At 62.2% G+C, this 14,725-nt stretch overlaps 1 protein-coding gene and 2 long non-coding RNA genes across 24 annotated transcripts in view; 1 reads left to right on the forward strand and 2 right to left on the reverse strand.

Annotated features, from left to right (window-relative positions):
- KCNQ2 (potassium voltage-gated channel subfamily Q member 2) overlaps positions 1-6,792 on the reverse strand; it is a 71,592-nt gene extending 64,800 nt beyond the window's left edge. For 18 of the 20 annotated variants that reach the window (XM_045364138.3, XM_074005692.1, XM_074005688.1 and 15 more), the window contains exon 1: positions 6,306-6,792. In XM_045364138.3, coding sequence (XP_045220073.1) covers positions 6,306-6,601 — 296 coding nt within the window. In that variant the 5' untranslated portion in view covers positions 6,602-6,792. Of the gene's footprint in view, positions 1-1,689; positions 1,771-6,305 lie in introns of those variants that run through there. The other 2 variants (XM_074005697.1, XM_045364140.3) reach the window with 1 other exon arrangement.
- Positions 6,793-7,237: 445 nt separating this feature from the next.
- LOC141407960 (uncharacterized) lies at positions 7,238-14,712 on the forward strand. 2 transcript variants are annotated; one of them, XR_012419631.1, is made up of 3 exons: positions 7,238-9,204; positions 9,470-10,414; positions 12,004-13,710. It is a non-coding gene; the product is annotated as an uncharacterized lncRNA (long non-coding RNA). The 2 variants fall into 2 exon arrangements; XR_012419632.1 differs by lacking the exon at positions 7,238-9,204 and adding an exon at positions 13,988-14,712 and having other exon boundaries at positions 10,279-10,414; positions 12,004-13,924.
- On the reverse strand, positions 9,442-13,145 carry LOC135965686 (uncharacterized). 2 transcript variants are annotated; one of them, XR_012419630.1, is made up of 5 exons: positions 13,008-13,145; positions 12,650-12,878; positions 12,119-12,328; positions 10,482-10,599; positions 9,442-9,672 (listed from the first exon to the last, which is right to left on the reverse strand). It is a non-coding gene; the product is annotated as an uncharacterized lncRNA (long non-coding RNA). The 2 variants fall into 2 exon arrangements; XR_012419629.1 differs by having other exon boundaries at positions 12,119-12,878.
- Positions 14,713-14,725: the final 13 nt, after the last annotated feature.

The raw sequence follows: 14,725 nt of genomic DNA on the forward strand, positions 1-14,725 counted from the left end.
CTCCGCTCTATCACCCGCTGCGGAGGCCAGCGGTCGGCAGGGCCCTGCCACTCAGAGCCCACCAGGGAGGCAGGAACCAGAACCCACTCCGAAATCAACAGAGAAAGCTCGGCAAACAGGCCGGTGAGCGTAGGGGTCGCACGCAGGGGCCAGCGGGAGCCATTTCCAGAGAGTTCCTCAGAGATAAGCTCAGATCTGCAGACCCCTCCTCCTTCGACCTTGGACCTGTTAGCCAGGTCGAAGAGGTGCTGCCCACCCTATGCAGGACGCGCTTCCTCCTCTGAGCATGTACAGGGCCTCCCCTCAACAAAGGCGCCGTTTTGAGACTCCCAGAGCTGTCAGCCAACGGTTGTCGGAAGGCAGAGCTGAGCTCCAGCCCTGCACAGGGCATCCCCGTTCCGGACACAGCTGTTTCGGCTCGCCACTCCGTGCTAAAGGCGGCGGCATTGCCGGGCCCGTGTCGGCGCTGAGGCATCCCAGCGGGTTCTCTGGTGCGGTCTGCGTGGACACTTGACGCTTGCACTGCAGCTCTTTCACGGCTTCCGGGGTTCACTGGAAAAACCTACCCACAGTGGTTTTTCAAGCCAAAGATCATTCCTGTCCTCCAAGCCTCAACCCTCAGGATGCTGGGAACATGCCGGAAGCCACAAACAGGAAGACAAACCCCCAAACACCCGGCACACACAGGGCAGGCAGCCTTCGTTCCGGGGAAACAGCCGGCCAGCCCCACACGACAAACAGGCAGGCTTCCGACGCTCGAGCCTGGGCCTCGCGCTCCAACCCACAACCTCGCCCTCAACAGCGGCGCAGGCCTCTCTGTCACGGCCCAGCTGCTGACCAGTGGGGCTGAGAATCGGCTGGAGGGGTGGATGGCAGAGCGACGCCGTCCCCGCTCCTGGCCTCCACGCTTCGTCTGGGGTGAGGCCTTCCGTTCTGCTGAAGGCGCCTCACGGTCACGGCGATGACGGCTACGAGCTCAGTGAACGTCGCAGGCATCAGGCGTCGTGGGGAGTGACTCACGCGTCGAATCCCGGCGGCAACCACGACAGACGCAGAATGGTTATCCCCACCATGCAGACAAGGAAACTTGGGTCTAGGATCCCAACGCTGGCCAGTCTCAGCACAGGACCCAGCCAGAGCCCCAGCCCTGCCCTCCCCGAGTCTCACACCCCACAGGTCATGCAGGGCCTTCGGAACCGTCTTCACAGGTCACAGCTGCACAGGAGCACGTCTCACGTGGGCGGAGGCCCAGAGGGGAGCGGGGCTGCACAGTGGACAGCACACACACCAGCAGTTTCCCGTCTCAGAGCTGCCCGGCATGCACACTGGAAAACAAGGTGACCCCCGGCGAGGTAACGCTCTGTCTGCGATAATGAGATGTTGGACACAAGGCCAACGTCTCTCCCGAGGGACATCGTGGGCATCACCCCACCATCCTTGCCCCCCCATCCTCCCAAAACGGGCACACTGCTCTCGCCTGAGCCTTTAACAGGACACGGCTTGGCCGCTGGCCCCAGCCTCCCGTCCAACCTCAAGTGGACACTCGGAGGTCCCAGGGCACAGGCTGCCCCTCCCCAGCCTCTAGGCAAGGCAGCTCGGCCATCCCATATCCCTTCTCGCCAGATTCAAGGCCCCCACAGGTCCCCCTTGGTCCTCCAGACCTGCCCATTTTCCTAGAAGGGAACTCACTCTGCATAGCAGATTCATCTCCCCACACTGGAAGCAGCTTCAGGCGGAGGCCAGCCCAGCTCCTCTACCGCTGCGAATGTCACTCCTACAGCGCTTGGGCCAGCCTGGCTCTTCTGTGACTTCGGAACGTCATTCCTATGGGGCCGAGGTTGGCCCAGCCCCAGTGCGGCTATGGAGGCTACGGAATGTCACTCCTACAGGCAGAGGCTGGCCCCGTGCTCTTGCGAGCAGCTACAGGACGGACTTGCTGAGTGTGCACACGGGGGCACGGACGTGTCAGGAGCACAGGGACTGGCGGAGATCCACAGACTCATTCGTTTATCAGCTAAAACAAACTGGGAAAACCACTGTGTTAAGCCACTCTCCACCACTGGACTCAGCCTGTGCCCTGAGAAGTGACCACAGCTCTGAACACTCCAGGATTTAAGCGTTTTCCAAACTGGAGACAGGACTCCCACGTGGTCAGCATCCTGGGGGTCGAGAATCCTTAGCGCCCAGCAGTGCCCACATCCAGGGCACCGGCGCCTCTGGAGCGACCGCGTCTCTGCAGAGATTGGCTGGCAGCGATTTCTAATAAAACGGATTTCCTCTGCTCTAACTGTGGAAGGATCAGGAGGAGCGTTCCTGCTTACCCGTTAGCTCCCATCCTCTCGCAGACACAGAATGTGCAGAGACTGACTCCACCTCCACTGTGTAACGAGGCAGCGTTGTGTACAACGTCTTACCACTCGAGTAATCTCACTTTAAATTATTTGGTGAGGGACAGAATCCTGCGAGGAGGCCCAAGACCTCCCGAGGGGCCCAGGAACCAGAGAAGTCCAGGTTTCCCCGGAAACCACAACTCTCCAAGGCTTTTTCACCTTTTGGGAAATTTCCATAAGATTTCCTACCCAGGAGGCTGTTGGAAGAAGCAGAATGTGGCCGTTCAAACGCTCAAGTCTCTTTCTTGGCACACAATGCTCCGTCAGCAAAGACCGGACCCTGGTCCTGCCAGGGCCCCGCTCTGTGTTGGGTAAAGCCCAGGCCTGCACTCACCCCTCAAAGCAGCCTGACCAAGAAGAAGGTGCCGGGCGCCTGCTCACCCCAGCCAGCCCTTCGAGGGCTCACACCAGCCTCTGAGCTGAACGCGGGGGTGGGAGAGGGGCCCGGGCAGCCTGTGCTCAGCACCATCCGAGTTATCCAGGACTGTGAGGGGACACGCCTGGGCCCCGGCACAAGGGGACTTGAACATAGGCCCTCCAGCCCCGGGCCCCTCTCTGCAGTGAGATGGGAGACAGCACCTGGTCAAGCAGCCCAGGGCCATAGGCCCCTGCAACCCTGGACCCCATCTGAGGCCTGGCCCAAAAGCCAAGATGGCACAGTGAGCCCCACGGACAGGCCCTCCCTGGTGCCAGAGTTCCCATCTGGCCTATTTTAAACACAGCTTCACCCTGGCCATTCAACGTGGCTGGGCTGCTGGCAAGCTCAAGCAATCTGCACCCTCAGCTCTCATCTCAGGCTGGGACCCCTCCTTTCAGTTAAGCAGGATGACTCTGGAGCTCACTCAACCGTCCTCTGCCTCAGTTTCCCCATCCACAGGGACGGGGCTGAGTGACCCTCTAGTAGGCTGTAACTGAGGCCCACACCCAGTGAGAACAGAGTGGACACGCCCAGTGACCCACGTGGGGATCCTGGACGAGGAGATTCAAGTCCATGGTGCAGCCGTGCCTGGCTCCATCCTGTGCACAGATGGGCAGCAGGAGAGAGGCTGGAGCTGGGGATTCAGGCTCCAAAGGGCACCCCTATGGTGCTCTGGCCCAGAGTCCCCTACGGCAGCCCCAGGCACATCATCTGCTGAGTTTGGGCCATTTCTGCAGCTCACACTCCCTTTGGGAGGGTCTGGGAGAGGTGGGCCGGCACGCCGCCCCCACCAGGCAGAGAGCAGGTCTGACTCAGGGAGGCCCTGTCTCCGGAACCTCTGGGAACGCACCAGGCAGCGCGAGAGCGGAGGCCGCAGCTCCACACAGAGGAGCAACGGTGGAGAAAGCCCCTCTCTAACTTGGTGCTGACGTCTCCGCCTCCCCAGGGCCGGGGCAGCGGGGGCCTGGCCTGATGCCTACCAAGCCCTGGGGCCATAGGGCAGCAGCCCTCTCTACCCCAGACAGCGGCCACCCCAGGTCCAGCGGGGATGCCCAGAGAGGTTCTCACAACTTGACCTCTCTGAAGCCAGACGCTGGGGGCAACAGGCAAAAGGGAGGTGGGCCTGGGGACCTGTGTCCAGCCACAGCTGGGTGCGGCAGCACAGGGAGCCCTGGCCTTCCCCCTACTCCCGGCTGCCCCAGGCCCAACTCAGCTCCATCTCCGTTTAGCTGATGAACAAACAGACCAAATGATGCCTAATGCACAACCCGGCCAGTCCATGCCGGGCCAGGCAGGGGACACGGGGCCATCGGGCCTCCCAAGCCGGGGTGGAGGCTGTACCCCAAGGATGGGCTGGGCCATGGGGACAGCAGAGAACTCCACACCTGGGGGCTGGGTGGTGAGTTGCACCCCTTTCACAGAGGGCACTGGGCCGGCCTGGTAGAGTGGGATGCCCCCCAGCAGTGGGGCTCACAAAGCCCTTGAGTGAGAAGCAGCTGTGCTGATGTTACCCACAGAAAACTGAGGTTTGCAGAGGTTCTGAGACCAGCCCCCAGTGTCCAACCCGAGGCAGGATCAGAGACCCTGCTCTCCAGCCCTGACCCTCAGAAAAAATCCCCCTGCCAAAGGGGCTGCCTCCCTGAGGCCAAGCCACCCCTGCCCACAGCAAAGGAGCTGAGGAGAGGCCTAGTGCAGGCTGGAGGGCGGGACTGTTCGGAGGTTGAGGGGCTCGCCTGAAGCCCCCACAAGCTGCTACTCTGTAGACTCAGGGTCGTCAGGAGGAGACGGCGCAGACCCCACATGTGCAAGCGCTCCCCATGCTTCACCCCAGTTCTGGACTGCCACTCTCAGGAGGCAGAGACAGGAAGGAGGAACGGAGGGGCTGACCCACACAGGCCCAGGCAGGGGGCGGCCAGCGGAGAGCTGTGGACCCAACGGGAAACCTCAGGAATAGCCAGGCTGGGCCCTTGGATCATGGGCTCAAAGCAGAACAAACCCCGGGCAGCACCGTGGGTCAAACGCAGAGTGGGGCTCCGGCCACTGAGGCCGTCGGGGCAGGAGGGCTGTGGGGTGGGTTCTGTCCTGTCCTCGTCCCAGGAGTCACCTTGGGCTGAGACCTGGCTGACCAGTACCGGCCCTCCAAGAGCCCCTTTGGTTCCCAGCCAGGTGGGGGCCATAAGGAGAGGCCGTTCCTGAGACATAGAGGCTCATCCGAGGATTCGGGCATGGACCCTGGACTGGAAAGGCCAGACTCACCTCCTGGGGGCGGCAGGACCTCCAGGACCCAGGAGGTCGGAGAAGCCTCTGCTTGGGGGGTCCCAGGCTGGGTGCCCAGGGGCCCTCCACGGAGACACCCTCCCTGCAAGCGGCCTGGCATTTCCCTCAGATCTTCTCCCTACCCCAGAACCCTCCCATATCACAGCCCACGGAGGGTCTGCTGAGGGCACACTCAAGGCCACACACACGCTGGGGCACACACCCCTCTCGGCCCAGGTGGGCGCCCGGCCAGCTTGTGGCGAGTCTGCCCCTCAGTCCCATCCCAAAATGCCTCTCACACAAAATGGCCGGTCCCGGAGCTCGGCGGGTCCCTTGTTCGGCTGGGATGGGAGAGCAAGCGCCCTGGCGCGGGGAGGCTGTGCACACCCGCCGCACAGGCCGCACGCGCAGCGGGCCGTGCACATTCCACACGCGAACACCCAGGTGCACACGGACGCAGGCTTCGGCCGCCCCCGCCAGCCCTGCCCCAGGAGGCAGCCGTGCCCTGAGCCTCGCCCGGGGAGAGGGGACAGCCCCTTCCAGGCCCAGGGCTGGGGGTCCCGGGTCTGCCGCAGCCCCTTCCCCGGGCCTCGCTCTGCCAAGGAGGGGTCCTGAGCCCGGGATGTGCACGGGGGCGGCCGGCGGCGGCAGAGATGGGTCAGCGCCGCGCTGAGCGCCGGAGCCGAGGGGGGTTCGCGGGTCCAGGGAGGGGCGTCGGCGCCGAGGCGGCAGGACAGACAGCTGCGCTCCGCCCGGCTGGGGTGGGGGTCATGGGAGGGCCCCTCCCGCATCTCAGGAACCCAAAAGCTCGCCCCAGGCTGAGGGACAGCGGCTCGGGAGGATGGCGAAGGGCAGGCCAAACCCTCCCCCGCCGCCCCCGCTTGGTCGGGCGGCCCCAGCCCCGCGGGTCCCCGAGAGTCCCGGAGAGTCCAGACCCAGCGCTGCCGCCCTCCCTCCCCGGCCGGCCCTTTGTTCGGCGCAGCGGCCGCGGGGAGGGGCCTGCCAGGCTGAGGAGGGGGCTGGGGCGGCCGCACGTCTCCGTCCTGCGGGCCCGGAGCCCCCACCCGTCCCCGGCCCCGATCCCGGAATCCTTCCTGCCCGCGCGCTGCACAATCGCTCTCCGGTCTCGGCCCCGGACCCAGACCCAGGCGCAGGGAGCCAAACCCGCCGCAGCCAGCCCGGCCGGGGTCGCCACGGGGGTCGCCACGGGGGTCGCCACGGGGGCGCCGCCGGCCACTCACACGTAGGCGTGGTAGATGAACGCCCAGCCGCGCGGCCGCTCCAGCACGTTGTAGAGGAAATTCTGCAGCTTGCGGTAGAAGGCGTTGCGCTTGGGGGGCTTCCCGGCGCCCGCGCCGCCCGCGCGAGGTTTGCTGAGGATGCTGCCGCGCTTGGGGGCCTCGGAGCCGGCGATCAGCAGCGCCCCGTCCCGGGTGGAGTCGGGCGCGCCGGGGTCCAGCCCCACGAAGCCCACCTTCAGCTTCTTCTCCCCGCTCGGGCCGGGGTACACGCCGCCGTTGCGCGACTTCTGCACCATGGTGCCGGGCGGAGGCGCCCCGGGTCGGGCGCAGGCTCAGCGGGGGCGGTGCGCGGGGGGCGGCGCGGGCCCCAGCCCAGGCCCCCGGGCCGGGAGCCGCATGGCCGAGGCGGCGGTTCCGCGCTCCTGACGGGCTTGGGCCGCGCGCGGAGACGCTGCGGCCACCTCGCTCCGCGCGCACCTCCGCGCCTGGCCCGCGGCCGCGCCGGCTCCGCCCGCCGCCTCGCCCCGCCCGGCGTTAACCCCCGCGACGCCAGTCGGAGGAGGGGAGGGGAGGAGAGGAGAGGGGAGGAGAGGGGAGGGGAGGAGAGGGGAGGGGAGGAGAGGGGAGGGGAGAGGGGGGAGGGGAGGGGAGGAGAGGGGAGGGGAGGGGGGGAGGGGAGGAGAGGGAAGGGGAGGAGAGGGGAGGGGAGGGATAGGGGAAGGGGAGAGGGGAGACAGGAGGGGAGACAGGAGGGGAGGGAGAGGAGAGGGGGAGGAGGAGAAGAGACGGGGAGAGGGGAGCGAAGCGGGGAGAGGGAAGGGGAGGGGGAGGTGAGGGGGGAGAGGGGAGACAGGAGGGGAGGGGGAGGGGAGGGGGAGGGGAGGGGAAGAGAGGGTGGGGGAGAGGAGGGGGAGGGCTGGGGAAAAGGGGAGGGGAGGGTAAGAGGGGAGACAGGAGGGGAGCGGGAGGCGAGGGGAGGCGGAGGCAGAAGGGGCCAAGGCCCACAGGACCAGACCTCTGGGCTGAGCCTGCCCGTTCCCCCGGACCATGTGCACACTGACCCTGCAGTCACCTTTGAGTCAGGCAGTACTAACCAAGCGGACCTGCCTGGTGGCCCCGTCGCTCCCTGGGGTCCCAGAGCAGTGCAGAGCCACCTGAGCAGGACTGGAGTCCTCTCAGCTGGACCCTGGAAGTGGACACCTCCGGGAAGGGGTGGGGGTACGGGCCCTCCCCAAGACTCTGTTGGGGCTCGGCCCATGGTGACCTCATGCTCTTGGTGTCAGGGTTGCCAGGCAGTAGGACCCCCTAGACCCCAGGGTGTGTGCAGGGAGGGTCTGTGGAGGCTGGAGGTGCCCTGCAAGGAAAACAGCCCAGGGGAAAGGGGGTGGCCCCAGTGGCCCGCAGGCAAGAAGAGGAGAAAGGGCCATCTGAGTTGGGATGGGAGAGTCACTCCTAGAGGGCCTTGAACCCCCCACGGGGCCTAGACTTCACTCTGCAGACTCCAGAAGGGGCCTGTGGCAGGGGCAGGGATTGGAGGGTGGCCCCAGGGCAGCAGAGAGGCCAGCGGGAAGCCCAGTGCCACCCCTCAGGACAAAGGAGGCAGATCTGTGCCTCCTGGACACAAATGGGACAGTGTTTCCTTGGGGGCAGGTGGGCAGAGGTGGCCTCCCCACTGCTGGGGGCCATGCGTCCTGGGAGGGGTCCCCCTGGAGCTGCTACTGGGAGACCAAGGGACCCCTGAGGCTCAGTGCTGCCCACCCCCCGAGGTGCCCCGCCACCGGGCCCTCCTCTGCACACCCAGGAGGGGTGTGATCTTTGAGTGCATCTCTGACTACATCCAGCCTATTCGCGCCTTTGCCTGGCACCATGGATTCTACCTAGAGGCGGCCTCTGCTGAATCGCTGGTGCTGTCCTCACAGGGGACCTGCTCATAAAACAGCCCTAGCCCTGGCGCAGGGTCAGCCCGTGGGTTGTGTTTGCCCTTTGGTTTCCAGAGCTAGTGGCCACGGGGCCTGTGTTTGTTGTTTTGTGTTTCGGCTGTAAACAGAAGGGTCGGTGCAGGCAGAATGCTACCCTGTACATTATCCAGGATGTTGGGGATAGATGGCAACTTACACAAGCTAGTGCACATTCGGGGGCACGCTCCGGACCCCCGCCTCCCTGCCTCTGTGCCCACACATGGGCTGTGATAACCAGCATGAAGTGGGCTTGCCCCAGGCGGCTGCGGTTTCTCTCCGTTGTTAAGGGAGGAGGCACCAGCCCGGTGTGTTCAGGGAGGGAGAGGACGTCAGTGCGCAGAAGGAAGAGGGCACCGCGGCATCTCCCCTCACACGCTGGCTGGCGCCGCTGGTCTTTCCCACTCACCAGAAGACCCGAGGGAGCAGCCGTAGCTCAAAATGTAAACCCGGCAGGGCTGGGGCCCCTCATCCTGTTGGGGGAAGCCTCAGACTATCCGGTGTCCCTCGGCAGTGCCCGGGCTGTGCGCAGCCCCTCCTGGGGAAGCAGTCGTCTCAGGTTTGATGTCAGAGCCACGTGGGACCCAAGGTTAGGGCTGATCCATAGAGGATGAAGGAAAAGTGATCCCCAGTTCCCGTTGTAGCAGATGCACCAGAGCTGAGATGGGAGCAAGGATTAAGGTGCTCTGGTGTTCCAGGACATTGGGAGAGACAAACCTGTTCATCTTATTTTTCAGGAAAAAAAGGGGAACACCCTCCTGAAGTCTTGGGGAGCCATCAGCTGGCTTCACAGCCTCCTGGGGGTGGCTGAGAGTGTGGCCCCTGTGGGGATGCCAGGCTGGAGGGGCCAGCTCTGGATGCAGGTGGAGCTTTGCACCCTGCAGCTCGTGGTTCTCCCGTCTACAAATGGCGTTGGCTTCAGCAGCTTTGCCACACCTTGGAAGGTTCTGGAAAGCAAATCCTGCATCAAGGCTTGAAAATCTTTGCTTCCTCCTTTGTTTAGGATGTCCTTTCAAAGAGCTAGCTCATTAATCATTTATGTTTTTAATTTTGTGTCTTGCACACCCACGGGCTACATTGTCAGCAATCTGGTTACCCGCATGCCTACCCCCTGTCCCCTCCTCTGCGCCCAGGCAAAGCGGGTCGTGAAAATGCCCAGTTGGGGTAAATTTCATCCAAGCATGAGGAATGCCATTTATTTAAAAATAGATGGGAAAAGCATTCAGGCTCAAGCAATCTTTGCCAAGACTGCATCGACAGGACTCCAGAGAGGATGAGCAGAATTCAGACGTACGTGGCGCCCAGCTCCAGCGGGGGAGACAGTCGGTCCTCACCCAGGCGGCCAGGGTGGCAGCGGATTCCACACGGGCGCTGTCCCTTCAGCACCTCCAGCACCGTCCTCTCGCCGGAACCTGCAAGCCCAGCCCATTCTCTGATCTCCTCCAGGGAGGTAACCTCGAGGCCTCCCCAGCCTCCCACGTCACTGGGCTGCACCAAACGACCAGAGAACATGAAGGCTGCACTGCCAGGACTGGCTGCTCCTGCCGATCGAGGCCAGTTCATCTGTCCCCAGAGTCCTCTTTTGGTCTCCCCCACGCCGGCAGAAAGCGAACCACAGGGACTGCGGCCGCCTGCTGCCCGGGTCCCCTGGGGCTTCTCCCACTGTCCTCCCTGAAGCCTGGCGCAGAGAGGGGCCCAGAGTCAATGGTTGTTAGAGGACAAACAAGCACGTCTGGGTCACTGCCAGGGAGAATCCTTTGCCTATACAGTACAGGTCACAGAGCAGCCCTCCAGAGCCCACCTCTGCTCCCCCTCAGGTGCAGGTGCAGTCCTGCTGGGTCATGACTCCAGTCTCACAGGCTTGGCACTGGAATGGTGGGACCAAAAGTGAAAAACCGAGGCCAGGCCAGGCGACTTATGCCTGTAAGTCCAGAGCTTTGGGAGGCTGAGGTGGGCAGACTGCTTGAGTCCAAGAGTTTGAGACCAGCCTGGGCAACACAGAAACCCTGTCTCTACAAAACTGCGAAAATCATCTGGGCTGGGTGGCCTGCCTGTGATCCTAGCTGCCCAGGAGGCTGAGGTGGGAGAACCGCTTTAATCCAGGAGGTCCCGGCTGCAGTGATGGCATGATGGCACCACTGCACTCCAGCTTCGGTAAGAGAGACCCTGTCTCAAAAAATAAATAAATAAATGAAACTTAGCTGGGCTTGCTGGTGTGTACCTGTTGTCTCAGCTACTCAGGAGGCTGAGGCAGGAGGCTCACTCGAGCCCAGGAGTTGGAGGCTACACTGAGCTCTCACTACACCACTGCACTCCAGCCTGGGCAACAGAGCAAGACCCTGAAAAAAAAAAGGAAAGAAAGGAGGGGAGGGGACGGATGGGAGGGGAGGGGTTAATTAATTAAAAACAAAAATGAGGGCTGGGCGCGGTGGCTCATGCCTGTAATCCCAGCACTTTGGGAGTCTGAGGTGGGTCGATCACCGGAGGTCAGGAGTTCGAGACCAGCCTGGCCTACATGGTGAAACCCTGTCTCTACTAAAAACACAAAAATTAGTCAGGTATGGTGGCAGACACTTGTAATCCCAGCTACTCGAAGGCTGAGGCAGAGGAATCACTCGAACCTGGGAGGCGGAGGCTGAAGTGAGTTGAAATCATGTCACTGCACTCCAGCCTGGGAAACAAGAGCAAGACTCCGTCTCAAAAAAAAAAAAAAAAAAAAAACAACAGGCCAGGTACAGTGGCTCACGCCTGTAATCCCAGAACTTTGGGAGGCCGAGGTGGGTGGATCACCTGAGGTTGAGAGTTAGGGACCAGCCTGACCAACGTGGAGAAACCCCGTCTCTACTAAAAATTCAAAATTAGCCATGCATGGTGGCGCATGCCTGTAATCCCAGCTACCTGGGAGGCTGAGGTAGGAGAATCACTCAAACCCGGGAGGTGGAGGTTGCAGCGAGTCAAGATTGCATCACTGCACTCCATCCTGGGCAACAGTGCGAGACTATCTTAAAAACAAAAAAACGAACAAAAGCCCCCGGAAACCAAGCACAGGCAGTGAGTTGAGAGGCATATGGGCTTCCTCTGGCTGCCTCCTGTGTGGGGCCGTCAGAAGCCGGGTCCGGGAGGCGGGGACTGCCACAGTGAGTTTGTGCAGGACGGCTACATGGTGCTGGTGGCCCTGGCAGGTTGTGGCCCCTGCTAGAACAGCCCAGATTTTATGCCCTTTTGACGCTGTGCCGTCCTAGGTGGGATCTGTGCCAGGGTGCTCAGCTTCACCTGCATTCCGAGGGCCTCGGCACCAGTGACAACGGCCCCCTGGCTTAAAGCAGGGCCTCCCAGGCCACCACCCTGTGCCTCCCGGTGGAAACGGAGGGAGCTGCTTCCCCGTCTCTGCGCCTTCAGAAAAACAGACGACCCCACAGAGGCCTGGAGGAAAGCTCTGCCGGCCAAGAAACAAGATTTAATTTGGGAAAATGAGGAAATGAGGAGAGACAGATTCTCAGTCATCTCACCTGGGCCAGACCCACTGCGGCTTTAATCCTGTAATTTGGGCGACAGGAAGTGCCTCCCCAGACAGAGGCCCAGCCCCTCCAAAGGAATTTTCCATTATTAGGAGGAAGGGCTGTATTTATCCAGCTTGCAGGGGAGCAGGGGAGTGAGGAAAAGATTTAGATATGAAAGTATTGACTTTTTTTAACATCTTACACTAAAGTCAATAAAAATTTAATTTATACTTTTTTCTAAAGGACCAGGGCTCTCAACAAGCTTCCCTAGCCCCTGGCAAGCCAGCTAATTGCATGAGGGAGTTGCTTGTACTTCCCGGCCACCAATAATACCGTCAATTGAGGAGCCCGTGGTCACCTGTGACGGCAGGAACAGGCTGGGGAGCGACGGTGGCTCTGGAGACATCCGGAAAGGGCAGAAATCGACCTGTAGCTCCGGGACCTCATCATCGACATCCCCAAACCCCGTATGTTGTCATCTCCGGTCCACAGGTGTCACAAGTGGCCTCCCACGCGCCCCCTCCTACGCCTTCAGCCACATGGAGAAGCTGTGACAGTCGTCCCCGTGCTGTGGCAGATCCATCGTGAGGAACGCAGGCCCCGCGCTCACTCGTGGGAGAGACCCAGGCCCCACCGTGGATCTACACACCCAGACTCCCTGGCACCTCGACACTACCCACACACTTTCCTCCTCGAGGCCTCCTCGCTCCTGAGACCTGGCCCTGCCACATGCTCCAGGACCACCGGCCCCTCTGCCCCCGTCCTCCCTGCCTGGGCACACGGCCACCCCCACTTCCCTGAGCACTTGCGTGTGCTGTCCCCTCTGCCCACCAGGATGGCAGACACTGCGTCTTCTCAGGGAGGCCCTGACACGGGGACCCCTCCTCACCTTCTCTGGAGCTGATCCTCATCCCGACAGGAAACTGCTTTGCCTGGGACCGCTGGCCTACTGCACACTGAGTGCGGGGCAGGGGGGCGGGCACAGACACTCGGCCCAAGGAAGGTGCGTGTCAACCTGTCAGATGACAGATGGCCACTTTGACCTGGGTCTGGACGTCGCTGGAGCCTCCAGCCAGATGTGGCCTCAGTCACTGGCCTGGGGCTTGTGTGGTTCAGGGCTGCCGGAGAGACCCCAAGAGGACATGGGTAGCTGGAGCTCAGGGCCGGCGGAGCGGCCAGACGTCCTGCCCACGCAGGCTGCTGGCATCTGTGCCCTGACTGCCCGCCCACCGACGGCCCAGGCTTACCAGGGCCTTGCTTGGCCAGTTGTCCAGTAGGCTTTGGGCAGGGCCACCCAGCCTTGGCAAGGCCCATGGGCTGTCACAGCCCTCCCCACACCGCATCCGGAACAAAGTCACCTAACGCCACACCAGGTGGATGGTTCAGAAAGGCTGGGTTCTCCAAGCAGCACAGCAGGGGCTGCACAAAGCTGGAGTCTGGCCAGTCCTGAGGCTCTGCAGGCGGCCTGCTGCCCCACCTCACCAGCAAACACGAGGGCACCACCCTCGGCACCCAGCAGGCTCTGCCTCAGCCCCTGTAGAGGGTGGCGCTGGTGTGGGCTGCAGGGCATGGCCTGCAGGCAGCCACCGTGGGCCTGCCCGAGCTGAGTGGCTTTCAGCAGGCCAGGCAACCACTCAGGGCTGCGTGGACTGGATGTGCCCCCAGAATCCACATGCTGAAACCCGCCCTCCAGTGCGATGGTGTTAGGAGAGGGGGCCTTTGGGGGCGGCTGGGTCAGGTGGGTGGAGCCCTCGGAACAGGACCAGCACCCTCAGGGGAAGAGACACGAGCGCTGGGTCCTGTTCTCTGCTTCGTGCCACGTGGGGACATGGGAAGGCGTCGTCAGCAAGCCAGGAAGCCGGCGCTCACAGGAACCGAGTCTGCCCGCACCTGGATCTTGACCTCTGGCTTCCAGAACTGTGAGAAATAAATTTCTGTTGTTTAAGCCCCCGAGCCGTAGGTACTTTGTTGTAGTTGCCCAAGTGAGATAGAACCTCATGCTCCTCAGACAAGTGGAGAGGATCGGCCCCCACCTCACGGGAGGGTGGGGATGGGGACAGGGAGAGCCTCATTCTGAGGGCGTCAGGAGGAGGGCAGGAAGGGGCCCGGGTGAGTGCAGTTCCCGGCTCGGACACGCCCCTCTTCCCTGGTCTCGTGCAGGAAGGTGCCCAGATGAGTGCAGTTCCCGGCTCGGACACGCCCCTCTTCCCTGGTCTCATGCAGGAAGGTGCCCGGGTAAGTCCACTTCTGGCTCCGACACGCCCCTCTTCCCTGGTCTCTCAGATCCTCCCACTGGTTGAGTTGAAGAGAGCATGATGTGTCCATCCCTGCGGCTCGGACGAGCTGGCCCCATCCTGGAGACCAGGCTTTTGCTTAATCACACTTCCTGGCATCCCACCTACAGAGATGAAATCCATTTAGGTCAATTGTTCTCACCCAGGGCTTTTGTTCCCAAGGGAGCATCTAGTGCATCTGGAGACAGTTTTGGTCGTCACAGTGGAGGGGCAGATGCTACTGGTATCCAGTGGGTGGAGGCTGGGGGAGGGGGGGCACCAAGCACCCTGCAGGGCACAGGGCAGCCCCCACAAAGCACAGCATCATCCAGCCCAAATGCCAGTTGTGCTGACATTAAGAAAACATGGTGTAAGGCCAGTCGCGGTGGCTCACACCTATAATCCCAGTACTTTGGGAGGCTGAGGTGGGCGAATCACAAGGTCAGGAGTTCGAGACCAGCCTGGCCAACATGATGAAACCCCATCTCTACTAAAAATACAAAAAATTAGCTGGGCGTGGTGGTGGGTGCCTGTAACCCCAGCTACTCAGGAGGCTGAGGCAGAAGAATCACTTGAACCCAGGAGGCAGAGGTTGCAGTGAGCCGAGATCGCGCCACTGCACTGCAGCCCATGCAACAGTGCGAGACTCCGTCTCAAAAAAGAAAAAAGAAAAAGAAAACATGGTGTAAGTT

This window comes from Macaca fascicularis, chromosome 10, assembly GCF_037993035.2.
Source record: "Macaca fascicularis isolate 582-1 chromosome 10, T2T-MFA8v1.1".
NCBI lineage: Eukaryota > Metazoa > Chordata > Mammalia > Primates > Cercopithecidae > Macaca > Macaca fascicularis.